Source organism: Lactuca virosa, chromosome 5 (assembly GCF_052849685.1).
Source record: "Lactuca virosa cultivar CGN04683 chromosome 5, Lactuca_virosa_CGN04683_v6, whole genome shotgun sequence".
NCBI lineage: Eukaryota > Viridiplantae > Streptophyta > Magnoliopsida > Asterales > Asteraceae > Lactuca > Lactuca virosa.
Window position 1 is genome coordinate 426,776,012 of NC_136430.1, and position 23,146 is coordinate 426,799,157.

The 23,146-nt window shown below is 41.3% G+C and overlaps 2 protein-coding genes across 2 annotated transcripts; both read left to right on the plus strand.

The window, feature by feature from the left end:
• The first annotated feature begins 9,430 nt into the window (after nucleotides 1-9,430).
• On the plus strand, nucleotides 9,431-9,877 carry LOC145114116 (uncharacterized). The gene has a single exon (XM_079050122.1). The coding sequence runs from the start codon at nucleotides 9,431-9,433 to the stop codon at nucleotides 9,875-9,877; it is 447 nt and encodes a 148-aa protein (XP_078906248.1).
• An 84-nt stretch (nucleotides 9,878-9,961) lies between these two features.
• Nucleotides 9,962-11,026, plus strand: LOC145114117 (uncharacterized). The gene has a single exon (XM_079050123.1). The coding sequence runs from the start codon at nucleotides 9,962-9,964 to the stop codon at nucleotides 11,024-11,026; it is 1,065 nt and encodes a 354-aa protein (XP_078906249.1).
• Nucleotides 11,027-23,146: the final 12,120 nt, after the last annotated feature.

The following is a 23,146-nucleotide window of genomic DNA, read 5'->3' on the forward strand; positions in this document are numbered from 1 at the left end:
GAAAACGCATTGTTAAATTTTTTTATTTTATTGTTAGAACTAGTTGTGAGACCCGTATATTATACGGGTTGATTAAAACAAAATGCTAAGTACGAACGTTTAAATTATGAGAAAAAAACATGCAAAAAATAAATAAATTAAAATTATGAGTTTAGTTATCAGACTACTAAACTGGTTAATTATAGAAAAATGGTAAACACAAAGGTTTAAATTGTAAATTTATTTGAAGTTGAATTTGAAATTTAAAATTTAAAATTTGAAATTAATAGTCATTATGGTAGGGTTAATTTATGGAAACTAAATTAATGATATATTGGAAATAAAAATTGAAATAAATGACAAGTGGAAAATAAATATATCTCAAATTTATGACAAAATGACATGTGGCCAAGTGCATGAGAGAAGAACATGTGGCAAAATCATTCTCATTTATTAGGGTAGATGTTAGTGAGTTATATGTTGACAAATTACATTTTATCCCCCTTGTTCCTTTAAGTTTCGGTCAAGCGGCCATTGCAGATAACGTTTTTGCATTCTTGAAACCACTGAAAAATAAAAGAATAATCTTTCAAGAAAATGGAACATTAAACCATTGATGATGGAGACTAGAAATTGTACAATTATGCATCTAATGTAACTTTTTAAGGTCAATTAAGCATCTAAAATTTTTTTTAAGTACAACTTCAAGAAAATGGAACATTAAACACTTGATGATGGTACAGGTTATTTGTATCACGGTTATTTGGGTGTTGTGGTAATATTGGAACAGTGTCGTGTTTCAAACGTTCAAGATCCGTAAGAGTCATATTTTGAAAGTATTATTACTCATGCTTTTAATTGGTTCTCTGATAGGAGTAGTAAATGTAAAATTTATTGGTTCCAGTGGATTAAAAAACCTTTTATGTAAGACTCTTTGTTATTGTTTTTTCTCGCTAACTTCTTGCTAGTGTAGTTTTTTTTATAAAATTTAGTTGTTAAAAAAAAGATCATAATGAAAAAACTTCAAACTAATATTATGTTGATAGAGGAACCATAGACAGAAAGTAGCGACCAAGAATTATTTTTCATCTACTAAAACCTTTTTATAATTTTAATATGTATAAATGGGTTCCCAGTCGTCTACTGTGGCTCCCTCTTTTTGCAAGGATAGGGGATAGATTGGGCTCGTCTTTTAGACGATATGCTAAAACACAAAAGTATGTTGCACACCCTTGTTGATAATTTTAGTGTCACTTGACATTCTGTGTAATTGAAACTGACATGTGAGCTAAAGGTTTTATCGTTTGCACTTTATATTATATGTTTGGTGAATGCGGAGTGCATGTATATATAAGATTGAATTATAAGTCGGTACGACAAAAATGTGGGGGTCAAGTGGTCCTAGGGGCAACGCCCCTAGCGGGGTCCAAAGGGCAGAGCCCCTGGCGGTGGTGTGGGCAGCGCCCCAAAAGGTCTTCAAAAATTTGAATTAGTTTCATTATGAAAAATTTGAATTCTAGTGGGTGATTATGGTAAGATTGACAAATCTTGTCAGTTTTGGAAACCATTGATTATGCCATTAATTCCGAGATTTGTGTAACTAATTTAGAAGATTAAACCCTAATTTGTCATGCATATATACGGCTCTTCTTTTGAGTCGTAAGGGAACCATTTTTAACTCTCATTCTTCTTGAACAAACTAAGAATTCTCTGGCGATTTGGCTTGTGTTTCTATGCCTAGATACACAAGCGTCCATTTGCATTATCCTAGACTGGATTTCTTGTAACCAAGAAATACCCAAGCATATAGTGGAATTATCAGTTCGGAAAGTGAACTTACACGATCCATCAGTAATCCGGTTTTCCACCAATACCCTACTCATACATTGAAACATCCCAAAAATACAGACCAAAAATTTCTTTTCAAAATCATTTATAATAAAACCATAAGTCATCCATCATCATAAAGAAAGCCATGAATCATGTATCTCAGAACATTGTGCCAAATACCGTATCAAAATCATATGAGAAAAATATCATAGTCTAAACATCCCAGGCTGAAACTGTGGTGTGTGCCTTGCGATCATCCTGAGCCCTTCCCCTTACTAGTGGAACTACCTGAAACCAAAACTGAAAACTAAGCACGAAGCTTAGTGAGTCTCCCCAACTACCACATATCATACACATATCACATAACATATCTTGGGCCCCGCCCCTGCTACATCGAGTCAAGCTCGGCATGGCTTTCCCGGCATCGGGCCCCGCCCGACATCGAACCGTATTCAGCATCGGGCCCCGCCCGGCATCGAGCAGATCTCGGCATACATATACATATCAACAACATATAACATAAGCATATACCCTAGCATGAAATCATTCCTCGGGCCCCGCCCGACATCGGACCGAGATCCGGAAACATACTAACATTCCTCGGGAACCGCCCCGGCATCGGACCTAAGCCCGGAACACATGCAAGTATCACAAAGACATCAAGCATACAAGCATACAAGCATTCCTCAGGACCACCCCGGCATCGGATCGGAATCCGGAAAACACATAAACCTACTTCGGGCCCCGCTCGGCATCGGACCGTGGTCCGGAACTACTCCTATCTAAACGGGCCGGCCTCGGTGCCTTAGACCCGTTCCTACTGGAGAAAACTCACCTCGCAAAGCTGTCCGCAAAAAATCACGGTGAGGAATATCTTATGGCTGCTCCAACGACTCCCCGGCTATCAATATCACAATAATACTTAGTCAAAACCTGATAATCCATCTCAGGGTAAAATGACCATTTTACCCCTGGTCAAAGTCAACATCCTGGTCAAAGTCAAAGTCAAGGTCAACTCCTAGTCAACCCCAACTCGTCGAGTCATCTCCCAACTCGGCGAGTTCATGAACAATTCAGACCCGTGATCAACTAAGTCAACTCGTCGAGTCCCTTCCCAGACTCGTTGAGTTCTTCCTGTCATAACATTGGGACATATCGACTTCAACTCGTCGAGTCCCTCCTTGGACTCGTCGAGTTCTTCAGCTTCCGAGTCCTAATCTTGTCCAACTCACTGAGTCATCTCCCAAAACTCAATGGTTTCACTCACAACCAGAAAAGGAGTTAGGGTTCACGACCCGACTCGCCGAGTCCAAGAACAACTCGTCGAGTCCTCCATGTGACATATCCATTCAGCCGATTCTAATCCATTCCAGTGCTTCTAACTCATAGATTTGGACTCCTTAGACTAGCATTACACGTAAAGTTGCTAACTTTAAATGCATGCATGGTGTTATGAAGCTAAAACACCCAATCCATACCAAAATGAAGGTCTAAGTCATAGAATGGAGCCATGGCTGAATAAAGGTGTCAACTTTGAGCTTCCAAAGCTTAAGAGTGCCCAGATCTGAAGTCCTTACATCCCCAAAGGTCCAAAACTCGGAATGACCTTGGAAATGACCCAAAAATGACAACATACAAGCTAAGAAGGAGATCTAAGTGAATAACAGCCAAGATATAAGCTTTATACCTCTATGAAGACAGAAATGAGTCCTTAGCTCTGGATCTTTGACCTTCCTTCTGCAACTCCAATCCTTTTGCTTCCTTATTCTAGCTTTAATCACAAAAATGGCAAGAATAGCTCAAGATCACTCAAGGTTGATTAGGGTTTCAAGATTAGGGTTTGGAGGTGATGGAGGCTGGGATGGAGGCCAGATATGATGCTTAAATAGGGTGTAAACCCTAAATATTAGGGTTTCATCCAGCCTGTCCTACTCGTCGAGTCAGGACTTCGACTCGTCGAGTAGCTCACTTAAAACTCGCGCCTTTTCTGCCTTCTACTCGACGAGTTAGGGTGACCAACTCGTCGAGTAGCCCTTCCAAAATAAATAAATAATAAGGTTAAAATGCGTACCAGGAACCAAACGTTACAATTCTCCCCCACTTGTCTTAGACTTCGTCCTCGAAGTCTGCTACCTCTGAAAACAACTCGGAGTAGTGCTCCCTCATCTCCTCCTCGGGCTCCCAAGTCCACTTTGAACCCTTGCGGTGCTGCCATTGCACCTTTACCAACTCCACCCTCTTGTTCCTCAATTCCTTCGACTTCCTGTCAAGGATAGCTACAGTTCGCTCGATGTAGTTCAGGCTATCATCAACCTGAATATCCTCAAAGGTTACCACTGCTGAATCATCCATTAAGCACTTCCGCAACTGAGAAACATGGAAGGTGCTGTGGATCTGGCTGAGCTCTGCTGGAAGGTCTAACCGGTAACCAACCCGACCTACCCGGGCCAAAACCCTAAACGGACCGACGTACCTGGGGCCCAACTTGCCCCGTTTCCGGAAACGAATGACACCCTTCCAGGATGACACCATCAGGAGGACCATGTCGCCCACCTGGAACTCTAAGTCTGAACGCCTCTTGTCGGCGTAGCTCTTCTGCCGACTCTGAGCAGTCTGGAGCCTGCTCCGGACCTGCTGGATCCTCTCAGTAATCTTGAATACTACTTCAGTACTCCCCATAACTCTCTGACCGACCTCACCCCAACAGATTGGGGTCCTACACTTTCTCCCATAAAGCATCTCGAAGGGAGGTTGGTCTATGCTGGCATGGTAACTGTTGTTATATGAAAATTCCGCTAACAGAATATGTGTATCCCAACTACTACCGAAATCTAACACACATGCGCGTAGCATGTCCTCGAGAGTCTGTATCGTCCTCTCGCTTTATCCGTCTGTATGAGGGTGGAAAGCGGTACTGAAGTGAAAACGAGTACCCATCTCCTCGTGAAACCGCTTCCAAAATATGGAAGTGAAACGGACATCTCGGTCTGAAACCACCGAGACAGGCACCCCATGTCGTGCCACTATCTCACGCACATATATTTCGGCCAATTTCTCGGCCGATATGCTCTCCTGGATCGGAATAAAATGAGCGCTCTTGGTCAACCGATCCACAATTACCCATATTGAATCTACTCCATGTGCGGTCCTGGGAAGCTTGGTAATGAAATCCATGGTGATATCCTCCCATTTCCACACGGGAATGTCTAACGGCTGCATCTTGCCATGTGGTCTCTGGTGCTCGGCCTTGACCTTTCTACAGGTCAAGAACCTCTCCACATACCATGCTACCATGCTACGTCCCACTTCATGCAGGGCCACCAATAATCAAGGCGAAGATCTCGATACATCTTCGTCGCCCCAGGATGGATGGAGAACCTCGACTTCTGGGCCTCATCCATCAGAACCTGCCATACTCCGCCCTAGTACAGAACCCAGATCCTCCCATGCAGGGTCAGCAATCATCGGCTATCATAATCGAATGAGGCCACCAGGCCTACAATTCTCTCACACTTATGGTGCTCTTCCTTCAGGCCCTCAACATGCGCCTCTCTAATCTGATCCAACATTGGAGTAATCACTGTCATCCTCATACATATGTCTCTAATCGGAGCCGCTACTACCTTGCGGCTCAGGGCGTCGGCCACTACATTGGCCTTGCCCGGGTGATAAAGGATCTCACAATCATAATCCTTTACCACATCTAACCACTGACGCTGCCTCATGTTCAGATTCGGCTGATCCATGAGGTACCTCAAACTCTTGTGGTCCGTGTAAATGGTACAACGGACCCCGTAGAGGTAATGCCGCCAAATCATGAGGGCGAAAACCACTGCCCCCAGCTCCAAATTATGCGTCGGATAGTTAGCCTCGTGAGGCTTCAGCTGCCTCGACGCGTAGGCTATCACATGACCCCTCTGCATCAGAACTGCACCCATGCTCGTGATCGACGCGTCACAGTACACCATGAAGTCATCTACTCCCTATGACAGAGTCAAAATCGGTGCCTCACACAACAGTTGTCTGAGAGTCTCGAAGGTCGCCTGCTGCTCCGGCCCCCAGCGGAATGTCACCGACTTCTTGGTCATTCGGGTCAAGGGAACGGAGATCTTGGAGAAATCCTGGATGAATCTCCTGTAATAACCAGCTAGACCAAGAAAACTCCGAATCTCAGTTGGAGACCTCGAAACCTCCCACTGCATCACGGCCTCTATCTTGGCCGGATCGACCAAAATACCCTTCTGGTTGATGAGATGCCATAGAAACTGCACCTCGCGCAACCAAAACTCACATTTGGATAACTTTGCGAAAAGTCTCTCCCTCCTCAGTGTCTCCAGCACCTCCCTCAGGTGCTCCTCATGCTGCTCCTGAGTCTTGGAATAGACCAAGATATCATCGATGAAAACTATCACAGACCGATCCGGCATCGGTCTTCACACTCGGTTTATAAGATCCATGAACGCGGCTGGAGCATTAGTGAGCCCAAAAGGCATCACCACAAACTCATAATGACCATAGCGAGTCCTAAAAGCCGTCTTCTGGACATCCTCGTCCCTGACTCGCATCTGGTGATAACCTGACCGTAGATCAATCTTGGAGAACCAAGATGCTCCCTGTAGCTGATCAAACAAATCATCTATCCTAGGGAGTGGGTAACGGTTCTTCACTGTTACCTTGTTCAGCTCCCGGTAGTCAATACACATGTGATGTGACCCGTCCTTCTTCTTCACAAATAGGATCGGGGCTCCCCATGACGAACTGCTCGGTCTGATGAATCACTTGTCTAGCAGCTCCTGTAGCTGCGTAGACAACTCCTGCATCTCAAGAGGAGCCAACCGATACGGTGCCTTGGCTATCGGAGCCGCACCTGGGACTAGGTCAATCCTGAACTCGATATGCCTCTCCGGAGGTACCCCAGGCAGATCCTCCGGGAATACGTCTGGGTACTCTCGCACTACTGGTACATCATCCACTGTCACCTTACCCTTATCCCGGGTATCCATATCATAAGCGATATAACCTGCACACCCCTGCTAAAAGTAACGCCTAACTCTCGTTGTTGAGCATAGAGTCAACCCATGTTGCGGCCTCTCGCCCTGAATCACTAACCCTCCCCTACTAGCTGCTGCTCGCAGTCAATCACTGCCCCATTGGGGCTCAACCAGTCCATAACAACTATAACCTTATTCCCTCTCTGGGGAATAGGAACCAGGTCCACTAAAAACTGCTCATCAAACAATTGTAGCGTACATCCGTGGTAAACCCTTGCGACCCATACCATCCTATCATCTGCTATCTCGACGTCCAATGGACACTCTATCTCCCCCGGAGCTCAAACGAATCGCTTTCTAAGAGCGAGCGACACAAAAGATCGGGTAGCCCCCGAATCAAACAGTACCAAAGCAGATATACCGTTCACTAGGAACGATCCTATAATAAAACACATAAACATGAGCGACAATCAATATAAATAAAGAGATAAGGAGAGAATACATACCAGTCACAACATCGGGAGCCGTACGTTCCTCCTCAGCTGTAAGCTGAAAAGCCCTGCTCCTCGCTGTGGGAGCCTCCGCCCAGCCCTGACGGTCATCTGTAATCCTCAATTTAGAAGGAGTGGGTGCCGCCACCTATCCTGTCGCTGCCAGACTTGGACACTAGGCCTTTGTTAGATGCATTTTATATGCATCTTTTAGCACAATTTCCTACGTATTTCATTATAAAAAGCTAACTAATTCCCGATTATTATTATGTATATTGTGTTTCATGATTATTTTGAAGAATGCTCGTACTGCTCACATTTGTTATGACTTTTCAGGTCCATTTGGAGCACATGGATGATTACGCAAGTTCGGGATGCGTTTGTGGATGCTTTGGAGCTTAATTGGAGTCTAAACCAAGGAGGGATGCCGGGAAATGATCAAGAACTGCTTGGAAGGAGGAACGACGACCAAAAGAGCTAAAAAAAGTAACATGCGATCGCACCTTGTCTCCTTGCGATCGCAGGTTTGCCTTTGCGATCGCTGGTTGGGTCGCAGGTTGTCTTCGAGGTTTTGTCGAGCCAAAAAATTCATCAGCTGAGTAAAAAAGAAACATGCGATCGCAGGTTGTGCCTTTGCGATCGCAGGTTGGTCAATTTGCATCGAAATGGCAACGTACTTCATTAAAAAAATCTCGTGACACGTTTTGGGTGATACATGTGATCGCAGGTATGCCCTTTGCAATCGCAGGTACGGCGTTTTGACAGCTAGACGTATAAATACAGCCTGATACTCTTCCAGTAACCCTAATTGGCGATTCCTGGCGATTCAGAGGCGATTTTTAGAGGTTTTCAAGTGAAGAACGCAGATCTAAAGGAGACGATTCAATTTCTATTCGTAGTTTAGTAAGATTTATCGTTTAGATTCTATTTCCACTGTTTGTAATCCGTTTTTAGCCATGTCAGGCTAAAAACTCAGATTTCAGTTTCGCAAGACGTAACCTTTTCATATGATTAATCATTAGGTACTATGTTTCACTATGATTACTGTTTAGTTTGATCAATTCTGTGTTAAATTGAGTGTTTGATTTTGATTTCAGTTTCTGTTGGCAACTTAAATTGTTTGTGAATCATTCTAGTCATCTGGTTGTTTAAATCCGTAATTGTCTAGATTAATTAGTAGAGTATTAGATTAATTCTGAGTTTAGGGTTAACTCTATATGAAATGATCAAACAAGTTTTAACGCCTCCGAGCTTATGAGAGGTATTGAACTTTACTGGGAATTACACTGTGTCTAATGCAACTTTTCTTTGTTAATCAAGAGTTTGTTTGATTAATTTAGTAAAAAGTTAGGTTTAATTCAAAGAACTTATTTTGATTAAATGATTTTTGTAATAAAGGTCATTAGAGCTTGTTAATGAACTTTAGTACCAGTTTAAACAAGTTCATAGTCAAATATTGTGTTGGAGGTTAATTATATGATTAGGGGAGTCACCCCGAAACTGGAATTGCTTTCTCTTATTTGAATTTTCATCACTTTAAATTTAGTTATTCTTTTGTCATTTTCGATTTCTATTAGTTTAATTTTCAGAAATAAACTCCCCCCCCCCCCTTTTATGTTTATTGCATTCATCAAGAATTAGATCACACCTTACGCAAAGAGGTGTAAACATTAGGAAGTGTCCCTGAGGATCCGACCCTGCTTACCTGTACTACCTGTTAGTGCAATAAAGCAGTTTTTCTATATTTTTATTTGTTTAAATCGTGTACGACAGCGGTCTTAACAAATTGGCGCCGTTGCCGGGGACACGGTAAAACACTAATAGTTTTATGCCAAGATCTTCACGTACAAGTGATCTGATTTTTGATCCAGACATTGAGAAGACTGCTAGGAAGCTAAAGAAGGAGGCAAAACTCCGGAAGCAACAAGCAGGAACCTCAGCCTCCCCCCCCCCCCCTCACATTCCAAAACACCCACACCACAAGGCACTCCCTTGTGGAACGAATCTGAAACCTCATTTCAACATTTTCCAAAAGCACCACCTACCTCACCATTTAACAGCCCGTTCAAAACCTACTCCTCATCATCTTCAGACAAACCCGAACTCACAGACTCTTCTGAAACTGAAACAGAATTCACCATGAGTGACAACGGAGACGATGCTAAAAAGACTCTACGAGAATGGGCAACACAAGAGGTTACCCAGCAACCTTTGTGTATCACCTTTCCAGAGGCTCAAAACTTTGAGCTCAAATCCGGTTTAATCCATTTGCTGCCCCCATTCCGAGGCCTTGAGAATGAAGATCCTCACAAATTTCTCAAGGAATTCCATGTCGTCTGTTCTGGAATGAAGCCACATACGGTTACTGAAGATCAGATCAAATTAAGAGCATTCCCCGTCTCAGTTCAAGATGCAGCAAAAGAATGGCTATATGACCTCCCGTCTGGTTCAATAACAAGCTGGAACGAACTCGCCAAACTTTTTCTAAAAAAATATTTTCCTGAGGAGAAGGTGTCAAATCTACGCAGAGAGATTCTAAGTATAAAGCAAGGCAAAAGAGAGGTTTACCATACTTATTGGGAGTGATTCAAGAAGCTGTTAGTCTGATGCCCACAACATGGCATTAGTGATTATCAATTGTATCAGTGTTTCTGTGAAGGATTGATACCTATGGAGAGGCGACTTATAAATGCATCAAGTGGAGGATCACTTTCAGACATGACACCAACAGAGATCAGAGAATTAATAGAGAAATTGGCCAATGAATCAAAACATTCAGCAACTGAGGAAGAGTGGTACCCAGACCATACAAGAGGAGTTAAGGAGATGAGCAACGCCCACCTGGAATCCCAGATTTCAGAATTGACTAAAGTTGTCCTTTTGTTGACAAAAGAAAAAGGTATTGAACCAAAGGTCAAACCTTGTGGGATCTGCTGCAAAATCGGGCACCCAACTGATATGTGCCCACTACTTCAAGAAGATACTGAAGTTGTGCAAGCTATGGGAGGATTTCAGCAAAGGCCATTTGATCAACATCGCAACAACCAAGATTGGGGAGGGCCTCAAAATAAAAATTTCCAGCCAAGACCTCAACAAAACTTTCAGCAAAGAAACCAATACCAAGCTCCACCTGGGTTTCAGCAATCTTTTCAGCAGAATCAGCACCAAAGCAATTTTCAGCAACCACCTGTTCAGTCACAAGCTAGTAGTTCCAGCATGTCTTTGGAAGACATAGTTAAAAGTCTTGCTACCAGTACCCAAGCTTTCCAGAATGAAACAAAGTCCAGCATCAAAAATCTGGAGCAGCAGGTATCACAACTCGCGAACTCCATGAGCAAACTAGAAGCACAAACCCAAGGAAAATTCCCATCTCAGACTGAGAAGAACCTGAAGCACAATGCTTGTGCTGTCACCCTCAGAAGTGGTAAAAACTACAAAGGACCAGATCAGCAAGAAGACGAGGAAGAAGAGATCGTGGTTGAGCAAGAATCTAAGGCAACTGAAGAGGTGCAGAAAAAAGATAGACCTGTTGAAGCTGAAGTGAAAATTACCCCTCCTCCTTTTCCCTCAAGACTGAAAAACACGAAAGAAGAAAAGGAAGATAAAGAGATTATGGATTTCTTCAGAAAGGTTGAGGTAAATATTCCCCTTCTAGATGCAATTAAACAACTACCCCGATATGCTAAATTTTTAAAAGAGTTATGTACTTCAAAAAGAAAATTAAAAGGAAACTAAACAATTAAAGTAAGCGAGAATGTTTCAGCTGTTTTACAGAAAAGGCTACCCCCAAACTGCAAGGATCCAGGAGTATTTACTGTTCCTTGCAAGTTGGGTAACCTTTCAGTTCCGCGAGCTATGTTGGACTTAGGAGCTTCTATAAATGTTTTGCCATACTCACTTTTTAAAACTATCGGGGTAGGGCCTTTAAAAAGAACAGGAGTCATCATTTAGTTAGCTGATCGTTCTCTGGTGCACCCAAAAGGTGTGCTGGAAGACATTTTGGTTTAAGTGAATGAACTCATATTCCCAGCTGATTTCTATGTTTCGGATATGGGAGATGACGACTCACCAAACTCAGGTTCCATTCTTTTGGGGAGACCATTTTTAAAAACTGCCAGAACCAAAATAGATGTTTATGATGGTACCCTTTCAATGGAATTTGATGGTGAAGTTATCAACTTCAATATTTATGATGCCATGCGTTATCCTGATGACGTTTCTGATGGGTTTTGAGCATTCTAACACTTCCTAAGTGTACATGCAACCCTAATAACCTTGGATCTATGTTTTCTCTATATACATGCAAATTTCTTTTTCAAGGTTATTTCCTAACTAGCATGGCATGGGGATTACATAAAACATAAAAACTAGTAGAAATACATACCTTGTTGTTGCTTGGATTCCTTCAAGACTTTGTGAGCCTAGCACCCCAAATGTTGTGCCTCAAATGCTTCACACAACACCACAAGACTTGGAATAACTTGAGAGAATGTCACTTAGCCTCAAAATCGGTTATGCCCTCTCTAGTAACACTAGGTCAACTAGGTCCCCATTTTGCTAGCCATAGGGTTCCTTTTATAGTGTTGTCACAATTAGGGTTTACACATGAATGCCCTTAATTGTCATGACTCTTGATTTCCCATGACCCATGGGTTTGTAACTCCCATGGACTATCCATGGAGCTCCATATGGTTATAACCAAACCCATAAACCATGGATCATTAATCCACCATAAAAGAATTGATGATTGTCATAATCAACCCTATATATTTAATTAGTCTCACTTTGATCACCAAATTAATACTAGATTAATACTTGATCAATACTAATTAAATAATACTATTATTAATATATTAGAACTTATAATATATTAACAATCATAAGTGCCTAATTCTCTCATTTAGTCTATCCAAGTATTGCAATGCCATGCAACCCAAATGGACCATGCCGGGTCGGGTCAAGTACATACCAAATAAAGTTATGGACTTAGACACTATATCCAACAGTCTCCCACTTGGATAAGTCTAATAACTATATTTTCAAATATGACTTCAAAATCCGACTAGCAATCGTAGCTCTTTCAAAGTCTCTCGGAACTGAGATGATGATGATACGCCATTTAAGATAAGTGATCATATAATCCTCTGTTCTCATGATATCAGCCGGACAAACACATGGAACATGGTCTTACTTATTGTCCAGCATTTGTTTCTCGATCTCTGATTTGTTTCGACATAGAACTAAATTGAACACATCAATTAGGTTCTGACCGGGCCCGGTACATAGGTCAAAACCAAATCATCGAGGGGCCCAGATATCGCTTCTATTTCTAGAAGGAACAGATAAACTTCGACTGATATGCTTGTACTAACTACTTGTTGAATTATTCACAAAGGCACGTTTTATAACATCGAGTTACCAATGCGTTTTCGTACAATCAATGAATAACCAACTCATAGTCAACAACTCATATCTCTAGGTTTGAAGATTTATATGATATTACCGTCTCACGATCACTCGAGATAAATTCCATGAAGTGATGCAAGTGAGCGTGGGTTGGATCCAATACTCAGCCCTTATGAGTACTCATGAATGTTGTAGCAACCATTGCATTGTCCAAAGCACTTTTAGACAAATCATACAAGCCAAATTCATGACAGTCTTAAATCAATACTTACTTCCAAAGTTTGACTGACTGTGGATGGTTTGAATAATAACATAATTATTCTGGAAGTAAAAACATGCAAAATTGAAACATAGTAAACAATCAACACAAGATAGTAACACCTTACTCATAAATAAATAACAACTTTTATTTATCATCAAATGTCAATTACATTTTACAAGTTTCAGGAATCTAATTATTGAAACTAATATCATCCTTCAGCCCAATGCACCTCGCATGCTGTAAATGCTTAACCCTGCTCAGTCCCTTCGTGAGGGGATCTGCCGGGTTCTCATCTGATGATACCCTCTTAGCCACGAGGAGTCCTTCTTCTATTCGATGTCTGATGAAATGGTATTTTCTGTCAATGTGCCTAGATCTCCCGTGATCTCTTGGTTCCTTAGCCAAAGCAACCGCACTTTCGCTGTCACAGAAAATTTCCATTGGCTCCTTTATAGCTGGTACAACTCCAAGGTCTCCGATGAAGTTCTTTAGCCATATCGCCTCCTTAGCTGCTTCACTTGCTGCTATGTACTCTGATTCACAAGTAGAATCAGCTACTGTCTCCTGCTTGGAACTTTTCCAAGTAATTGCCCCTCCATTTAGGATAAAGACCCAGCCTGACTGAGAGCGGAAATTATCCCTATCAGTCTGGAAGCTAGCATCGCTATATCCTTCCACTCTCAAGTCATCACTGCCTCCGAGGGTAAGGACCCAATCCTTAGTCCTCCGCAGATACTTGAGAATGTTCTTTACCGCTGTCCAGTGTGCCTTGCCAGGGTTCCCTTGATATCTGCTGACCATGCTCAAAGCAAAGGCCACATCAGGGCGAGTACAAGTCATAGCATACATGATCGAGCCCACAGCGGAAGCATATGGTATATGACTCATTTCAGCTATCTCAGCCTCTGTACTCGGACTCTGAGTTTTACTCAGCTTGGCATTACTCTGGATTGGTAATTCTCCTTTCTTGGATTCTTGCATGCTGAACCTCTTCAACACCTTATCCAAGTAAGTACTTTGACTAAGTCCAATTAGTCTCTTACTCCTATCTCTCAATATCCTTATCCCTAGGATATAGGCAGCTTCCCCAAGGTCCTTCATAGCGAAACACTTCCCAAGCCAGGACTTAACCTCCTGCAAGGTTGGGACGTCGTTTCCTATGAGAAGTATGTCATCCACATACAACACCAAGAAGCTAACTATGCTCCCACTAGCCCTGACATACACACAAGACTCATCCTCACTCCTAGAAAAGCCAAACTCTTTGACTTTCTCATCAAAGCAAAGATTCCATCTGCGAGATGCTTGTTTCAATCCATAAATGGATTTATCAAGCTTACACACTCTATTAGGGTATCTTGCATCGACAAAACCCTCTGGTTGAGCCATGTAAACATCCTCAGCCAACTTTCCATTAAGGAAAGCGGTTTTGACATCCATTTGCCATATTTCATAATCATGAAATGCAGCTATGGCTAACAATACTCTAATAGACTTAATCTTAGCTACTGGTGAGAAGGTATCATCATAGTTAACTCCCGGAGTTTGAGTAAAGACCTTTGCAACCAGTCGCGCTTTATAAGTGTGTACCTTCCCATCCATGTCGGTCTTCTTCTTGAAGATCCATTTGCACCCAACTGTCTTACGACCTGGTACATTGTCAACCAAGTTCCAAACTTGATTGTCATACATGGACTGAATCTCGCTGTCCATAGCCTCCTTCCATTTAGCAGACTCAGGGCCTGCCATGGCTTCCCTGTAGTTATTAGGTTCATCCAAATCTATTAGTGTACTATCACTAATAAATGTATCACCTTCAGTGGTGATGTGATAACCATAATAAAAATCAGGTGTGTTCCTCACCCTAGTGGAACGTCTTGGAGGTACAGACTCATCTATCGTATCAACAGGAGTTTCCTCCTCAGGTTGGTCGATAGCATTTGAGGTTCCTTCACCACTTGACTCTTGAAGCTCTTCAAGCTCAATTTGCCTCCCACTATCCCCTTGGCTTATGAATTCTCTCTCACGAAAGACTCCTCTTCTTGCTACAAAAACCACATTATCACTGGGTCTGTAGAAGAGGTAACCAAAGGATCTCTGTGGGTAGCCGATGAAAATACACCTCTCACTTCGAGGTTCAAGCTTATCATGAGTCTCACGCCTCACGAAAGCTTCACAACCCCAAATCTTGATGTGGTCCAAATTGGGAACTTTCCCAGTCCACATCTCGTGAGGTGTTTTGGCAACCTTTTTAGTAGGGACTAGATTAAGGATATGGGCGGCAGTCTCTAAGGCATACCCCCAGAAAGAGATTGGTAACGAAGCTCGACTCATCATGGAACGAACCATATCCAACAAGGTTCGATTGCGCCTCTCAGCTACACCATTCAACTGTGGTGTTCTGGGAGGTGTCAATTGTGAGACAATCCCACATTCCTTAAGATAGTCAAGGAACTCAATGCTAAGATACTCTTCTCCTCGATCGGATCGGAGCATCTTGATGTTCCTGCCCAATTGATTCTCAACTTCCTGCTTAAACTCTTTGAACTTTTCAAAGGTTTCTGACTTATGCTTGATTAAGTAAATATATCCATATCTACTGTAATCATCAGTAAAAGTCACATAATAGTGATTAGCATCCCTTGTAGCAACTCTGAAGGGCCCACACACATCCGTGTGTACAAGGTCCAACAAACCTTCACCCCTATCACAAGTACCTGTGAAGGGTGACTTTGTCATTTTTCCAAGTAAACAAGACTCGCAACTATCATCTGACTTGAGGTCAAATGATTCCAAGACTCCAGCCTTTTGGAGTTGGCCTATGCGCTTCTTGTTAACATGTCCGAGACGACAATGCCACAAGGATGCTTTATCCAAGCTATCTGAAGAATCAATATACAACACATTATTTCCTAGATTGTCTACAACATTCACGGCTTCATATACACCATCACAAGGTAATGCTTTAAAGTAAAATACATCATTGTAATAAACATTAATAGCACCATTTTTATTATCAAATGAAAATGAAAAACCTTGTTTGTACAAGCCATGAAAAGAAATAATATTTCTCGCCATTTCGGGCGAGTAACAACACTTATTCAAATCTAACATTAACCCATTATTAAGCAATAAAGAATAAACTCCTATCTTGGTAACAGGTGATACTTTCCTGTTGCCCATGACTAAGTTCATCTTCCCGTGCTCCACTTGCTCACTTCTTCTTAGTGCCTGCAAATCAGTACAGATGTGAATACCACAACCTGTATCAAGCACCCAAGAATTAGCATTAGATGAGTTATTAGACAATATTGTGTAAATACCTGCATGGGTGGGTTTAACCTTCCCATCCTTTACATCTTGCAGATATTTAGGGCAGCTTCGCTTGAAGTGTCCCTTATCCTGGCAATAGAAGCACTGTGCTTCCTTTGGGTTTGAAGAAGGAGTAATGGGACCTTTCTTCGTCCCACTTGAAGAGGAACCATCAAGAGTCTTACCCTTGGTACCCTTCGAAGGGTTTTTCCTCTTCTTACCCTTTCCCTGCCCAATAGCCAGAACAGGGGCTGTTAAAGGAGTAAAAGTAGCAACCGCTTTACCCTTAAGGCCATTTTCAGTTGTCCTTAAGAGTCCTTGAAGTTTGCTAAGTGTGACTTCCTCCTTGTTCATATGATAAGTCATACGAAACTGATCATAACTTGGAGGTAAGGAATGGAGAATGATGTCAATCGCCATTTCCTCAGGAAAGTCAACATTTAGCTTCAGCAACCGGTCAACGAACCTTTGCATCTTCTGCAAGTGACCGGTGATGGGTTCACCATCCTTCATCCTTGCGGTTATCATGGAGGAGATGATTTCATACCTCTCCTGACGCGCGCTCTGATGGTACCTTTCCATCAGATCCAGGTGCATCTCATAGGGGTAGAAATCTTCATAGGATTTTTGAAGTTCAGGAGTCATGGTGGCCATCATGATGCATGCTACTTTAGTAGCATCCTTTTCATGTGCAACAAACTCCGCAAACTCTTCAGGAGTAGCAGTGGCTTCACTCACAACCTTAAGCTCCCTATCGAGGACATATTCTTTGTCCTCATAGCGGGTAATCATTCTGATGTTTCTGATCCACTCATTGAAATTGGATCCATCAAAGATGACCTTACCACACAAGTTCATAAGGGAAAAGGAGCCTGTTGGGTTTGAGCCAGAAGCATTGTTGGAAGACATCTGAAAGGAAAGAAAGACAAGTTTCATTAGATTAGGAATCCTTAATAATTCACCCAAATGAAATATTAAGGCTAGGATCCAACAAACTATTTATAGTTGGAAGAGGGATGCCATAATCCATACTATAAAATATTTGAAGGTAGGTAAATGACGATTTACCAATTTCCACCATAAGAACGAAATATTTTATTATTAGGTTTTATTGGTTTTGAAACTCCTAGATCTTTTGAGATACATTGAACTTTTCAATGGCATGTTTGAATCTCGATTGTGCCCTCTCAAGTTTGTGACTGGGATGCCGAGGATCACAAACAAGGTGTGAATAACCATACAAATTGACTTGGTACCCTCAACAATATTACCTAATCGATGTGCCGGTTAACCACACACGCTCCACCGATCTATAATAAAGTCAAGTTACCCTTTGCCACTCTTACTAGTCCATGTTAGTGTGCCGGTTAACCACACACGCTCCACTAACGACTTGGTAAGGTACAAAGTGTAATTTTATGGGCTAGCACCAATTTCACATTTTCCTAAAGTAACTAAGATTGGGAATTTATCATGTATAGTTACTTTATAATTCATTATACTTTTAACGAGTATTTAAAGTCGTATCCTACCCGTTCGGCTAACGACCCTCCACCGATCAAGGAAGCGGTGGGTGAGAGTGGACACCCATTAAGTCACCATTTTATAGGCAACAACCTTATACCCCCCCTTATAGACCGGCTTCGTGAATGAGGCCTACTAACGGTAAGAATGACATATTCTTATACATATCTATATAATAAAATTATAATAATAGTATAAGTGTTGATTTTTAAACTTATTAAAAATCTAAGGTTTAATTTGGAATTAAAGTATTAAAGTGTAAGACTTTTCAAATTCCAAAACTTGAGGGCAAGATTTGAAACTATTCCAAGTCTCTTCAATCTCTTCAATTTGTAACTTATGAGTTTTAATGGTTCATAAAAATGAAGACTCTTCATTTTATGAAACCTCTTTAGTTCTTTAATCATAATTAAAAGAAGTGACTTTTGGTTATCCATAACTTGATGACAAGTTATGGACACCATCATAGCCATTAAGATCATGAATTAAACATACATGGAGGTTACATATAATTCCTATGATCTTCTAAAAACTCATAAGAACACAAATTCATGTCAAGCAATTTCAAGAAAATCATATAACTATATACAATACTTGAAAATTGATAAAAGTCATGCAAAAATGGGTTAACATAATCATTATCATTTTGAAAAACATATTTTACAAGTCCAAAACAGATTGGGATAATGATCTTAATCCATTTCCAGCAACAAAACTCGAAAAAACTGCCCAGCACGCTCCTACTCGCCGAGTGCACTATTCTACTCGGCGAGTAGAATGAATTTGTTCATGGACTCGGCAAGTCCTCCCCATGGACTCGGCGAGTTCAGTCGTCAGAATGCAGAATTTTCGATTTTTAAGCAGTTTTGCATCAAGTATACAGAAAACAATCCTAGGCTCTGATACCACTGATGGGTTTTGAGCATTCTAACACTTCCTAAGTGTACATGCAACCCTAATAACCTTGGATCTATGTTTTCTCTATATACATGCAAATTTCTTTTTCAAGGTTATTTCCTAACTAGCATGGCATGGGGATTACATAAAACATAAAAACTAGTAGAAATACATACCTTGTTGTTGCTTGGATTCCTTCAAGACTTTGTGAGCCTAGCACCCCAAATGTTGTGCCTCAAATGCTTCACACAACACCACAAGACTTGGAATAACTTGAGAGAATGTCACTTAGCCTCAAAATCGGTTATGCCCTCTCTAGTAACACTAGGTCAACTAGGTCCCCATTTTGCTAGCCATAGGGTTCCTTTTATAGTGTTGTCACAATTAGGGTTTACACATGAATGCCCTTAATTGTCATGACTCTTGATTTCCCATGACCCATGGGTTTGTAACTCCCATGGACTATCCATGGAGCTCCATATGGTTATAACCAAACCCATAAACCATGGATCATTAATCCACCATAAAAGAATTGATGATTGTCATAATCAACCCTATATATTTAATTAGTCTCACTTTGATCACCAAATTAATACTAGATTAATACTTGATCAATACTAATTAAATAATACTATTATTAATATATTAGAACTTATAATATATTAACAATCATAAGTGCCTAATTCTCTCATTTAGTCTATCCAAGTATTGCAATGTCATGCAACCCAAATGGACCATGCCGGGTCGGGTCAAGTACATACCAAATAAAGTTATGGACTTAGACACTATATCCAACAGTTTCAGCCCTTAATTTTATTGATGTAATTGAACCACTAACTGCAGAATATTTTGAGATTGCTAACCGTGAGTCACTAGCATTAGTGCTCCACAGAAATTTGTCTATTAATGCAGCTCAGGTTATATCAGAAAATTATGGGTTGATAGAGAAGTTCAAGAGATGGTAGCTCATATGGACCAGCATAGAAAGTTGAGGTATGGTACCCAAACTCTTAAATTACCAATTTCTAACTCCAAGCTTTTTCCTTCTGTAGTGCAAGCCCCCATCATGGAGCTGAAGACACTTCCAGAACACCTGAAATATGCATATCTTGGAGAAAAAGAAACATTACCAGTTATCATATCCAACAAGCTGTCAGAAAAAGAAGAGTTGGAGTTGATCAGAATTTTGAAGGAGTATAAAAGCGCAATTGGGTGGACTATTGCAGACATTAAAGGACTCAGCCCATCTCTTTGCATGCACAAAATTTTGATGGAAGAAGATTATAAGCCATCATGAGAAGCCCAACGCAGATTAAACCCACCAATGATGGAGGTGGTTAAAAAAGAAGTTATGAAGTTACTGGATGATGGGATGATATACCCAATTTTTGACAGCAAGTGGGTAAGCCCAGTTCAAGTTGTTCCCAAGAAGGCTGGAGTGACAGTGGTAGAGAACAAAGAAGGAGAGCTGGTTCCAACTCGGGTTCAGAACGGATGGTGCGTTTGTATTGACTACAGAAAATTAAACGCAGCCACCCGGAAAGATCATTTTCCTCTCCCATTTATAGATCAGATGCTAGAGAGGCTTGCTGGAAAATCCCACTACTACTGCTTGGATGGATTTTCAGGTTTCCATCAGATTCCAGTTGCTCCAGAAGACCAGGAGAAAACGACTTTCACATGCCCTTTCGGGACATTCGCGTATAGGGTATGCCATTTGGACTCTGCAACGCACCTGCTACCTTTCAAAGGTGTATGGTTAGTATATTTTCTGAGTATGTCGAAAATACCATAGAAGTCTTCATGGATAATTTTACCGTCTATGGAGACTCCTTTGATATTTGTTTGAAAAACCTCACAAAAATTTTACAATGATGTATAGAAACAGACCTGGTCTTAAATTTTGAAAAATGTCACTTTATGGTTTACCAATGTCTGATTCTTGGACATATTGTTTCAAAAAGAGGTTTGGAAGTCGATAAAGCAAAAATAGATGTTATAAAGAGCTTACCCTACCCGAAGAATGTTCGGGAAGTGCGTTCCTTTCTTGGCCATGTAGGGTTTTACAGGAGGTTTATAAAAGATTTTTCAAAGATATCAGTTCCCATGTGCCAGTTATTGCAAAAAGAAGCTGAATTTGACTTCAATGAAGATTGCAAGAAGGCTTTTGATGTGCTGAAAAATCTTCTTACTTTTGCCCCCATCATTCAGCCCCCAGATTGGAGTTTACCATTCGAGATAATGTGTGACGCCAGTGACACTGCTGTTGGAGCTGTTCTAGGATAGAGAAAAGATCTGGTTCCCCACGTTATATATTATGCATCAAAAACTTTGGACAGGGCCCAAGCAAATTACTCCACCACAGATTAAGAGTTGCTGTCAATTGTTTTTGCATTAGAGAAATTCAGACAATATTTGTTGGGCACGAAAGTTATAATCTTTTCTGATCACGCAGCTATCCGGTACCTTCTTACAAAAAAAGACTCAAAGCCAAGGTTGATTAGATGGATTTTGCTGCTACAGGAGTTTGATATAGAGATCAGGGACAAAAGTGGCAGAGAAAATTTGGTAGCTGATCATTTGAGCTGACTCACCTCACCTGAAGACCCGACACCGATCCGCGAAACATTTCCTGACGAGCATCTATTCGTTGTTCAGAACCCTCCTTGGTTTGCTGATATAGTAAACTACTTGGTTTCCAGAGAACTCCCTTCAGATCTCACCCGGGCCCAAAAAGATAAAATAAAGAAGGATGCGAAAAGATATGTTTGGGACGAGCCGTATCTATGGAAACACTGTGCTGATCAGGTGATTAGAAGATGTGTACCTCAAGATGAAGTCAAGTCAATCCTGAATTTCTGCCATTCAGAAGCTTGTGGAGGGCATTAATGTCCACAACGAACCACACGTAAGGTCTTGGACAGAGGTCTTTATTGGCCTCATATTTTTCGTGACTCTTTTCTATTTTGCAAAACCTATGAAAGATGTCAAATGACTGGGTCATTGACATCTCGTAATCAGATGCCACTTACTCCAATCTTAATATGTGAAATCTTTGACGTTTGGGGTATAGATTTCATGGGTCCGTTTCCGCCTTCTTTCGGGTTTGTGTACATCTTACTTGCTGTGGATTACGTGTCCAAATGGGTCGAGGCAAAAGCTACACGAACCGACGATGCCAAGGTTGTGGTTGATTTTGTCAAGACAAATATATTTGCTAGGTTTGGGACACCAAAAGCCATTATTAGTGATCGGGGTACGCATTTTTGCAACCGCACCCTCGAAGCAGTCCTCAAGAAATATGGTGTCACACATCGGGTATCCACAGCATATCACCCGCAAACCAATGGGCAGGCTGAAGCTTCAAACAGATAGATTAAGGGCATTATAGAGAAAACCATCAATCCGGTCAAGAAAGATTGGAGTATTCGATTGGATGATGCGTTATGGGCTCACCGGACAGCATACAAAACTTCTATCGGTATGTCACCATATTGAATTGTTTTTGGTAAACCTTGTCGATTACCGGTTGAATTGGAGCATAGAGCATATTGGGCTGTCAAAAATTTGAATATGAGCATGGATGAAGTTGGTTAGAAAAGAAGGTTGGATATCCAAGAGTTAGAAGAAATCTGGAACGATGCGTACGAGAACGAAGCAATCTATAAGGAGAAGACAAAAGCTTTTCACGACAAGATGATCTCGCGAAAGGTATTCACTACCGGTCAAAAGGTACTCTTATATCACTCTCGTTTCAAACTTATTTCCGGTAAATTGAGGTCTCGTTGGGTGGGACCTTTTGTTGTTACTAACGTGTTTGATCATGGTGCTATAGAAATTAAGAGTGAACAAACAGGAAAGATTTTTAAGGTAAATGGTCACCGTCTCAAACCATTTTACGAAGGGTTTCAAGTTACAAATGAAGAAGTGGAGGTAGTCGAGGTCCCGACTTACCGCAATTGAGGAAGCCAAGTAACAACGTCAAGCCAACGACAGAAAAAAAACGGGCAGGTTACCGGGAGGCAACCCGGGCGTTTGTTTTCATTTTCGTTTTTTTTTGCAACTTCTTTTTAATTTTTGTGTGTTTTTATCTACTTAGGTAGTCTCTTTTTAAGTGAATCGTGTTTTTAAAATAAGAAGGAACAGAGAGAATTTGAAAAAAAAAAAAAAAAAAACTTGAAAAATACAGTTTTGGTGGAACATGTGACCGCATGCCCAGTCTTTGCGATCGCAGGTAATACATTTTGGGGTCGCAGGTAGTCATCGAAGTTTTTTTTGGAACTGTTATCACGAAAATAGCATACAGGCGACCGCAGGTCCAGTACATGCGATCGCATGTATCATTTTTTAGAGCCTGGAAGACTTTTGAACAATTTTAAAAGCGATTGAAGTACATTTTTCAAAACCTGCGATCGCAGGTTCCCCCCTTGCGATCGTATGCATCTCGTTTTTGT

What these genes read in the sequence shown, in the direction of transcription:
- LOC145114116 (XM_079050122.1), top strand. Translation starts at nt 9,431, where the DNA reads ATGAGTGACAACGGAGACGATGCTAAAAAGACTCTACGAGAATGGGCA.
- LOC145114117 (XM_079050123.1), top strand. Translation starts at nt 9,962, where the DNA reads ATGGAGAGGCGACTTATAAATGCATCAAGTGGAGGATCACTTTCAGAC.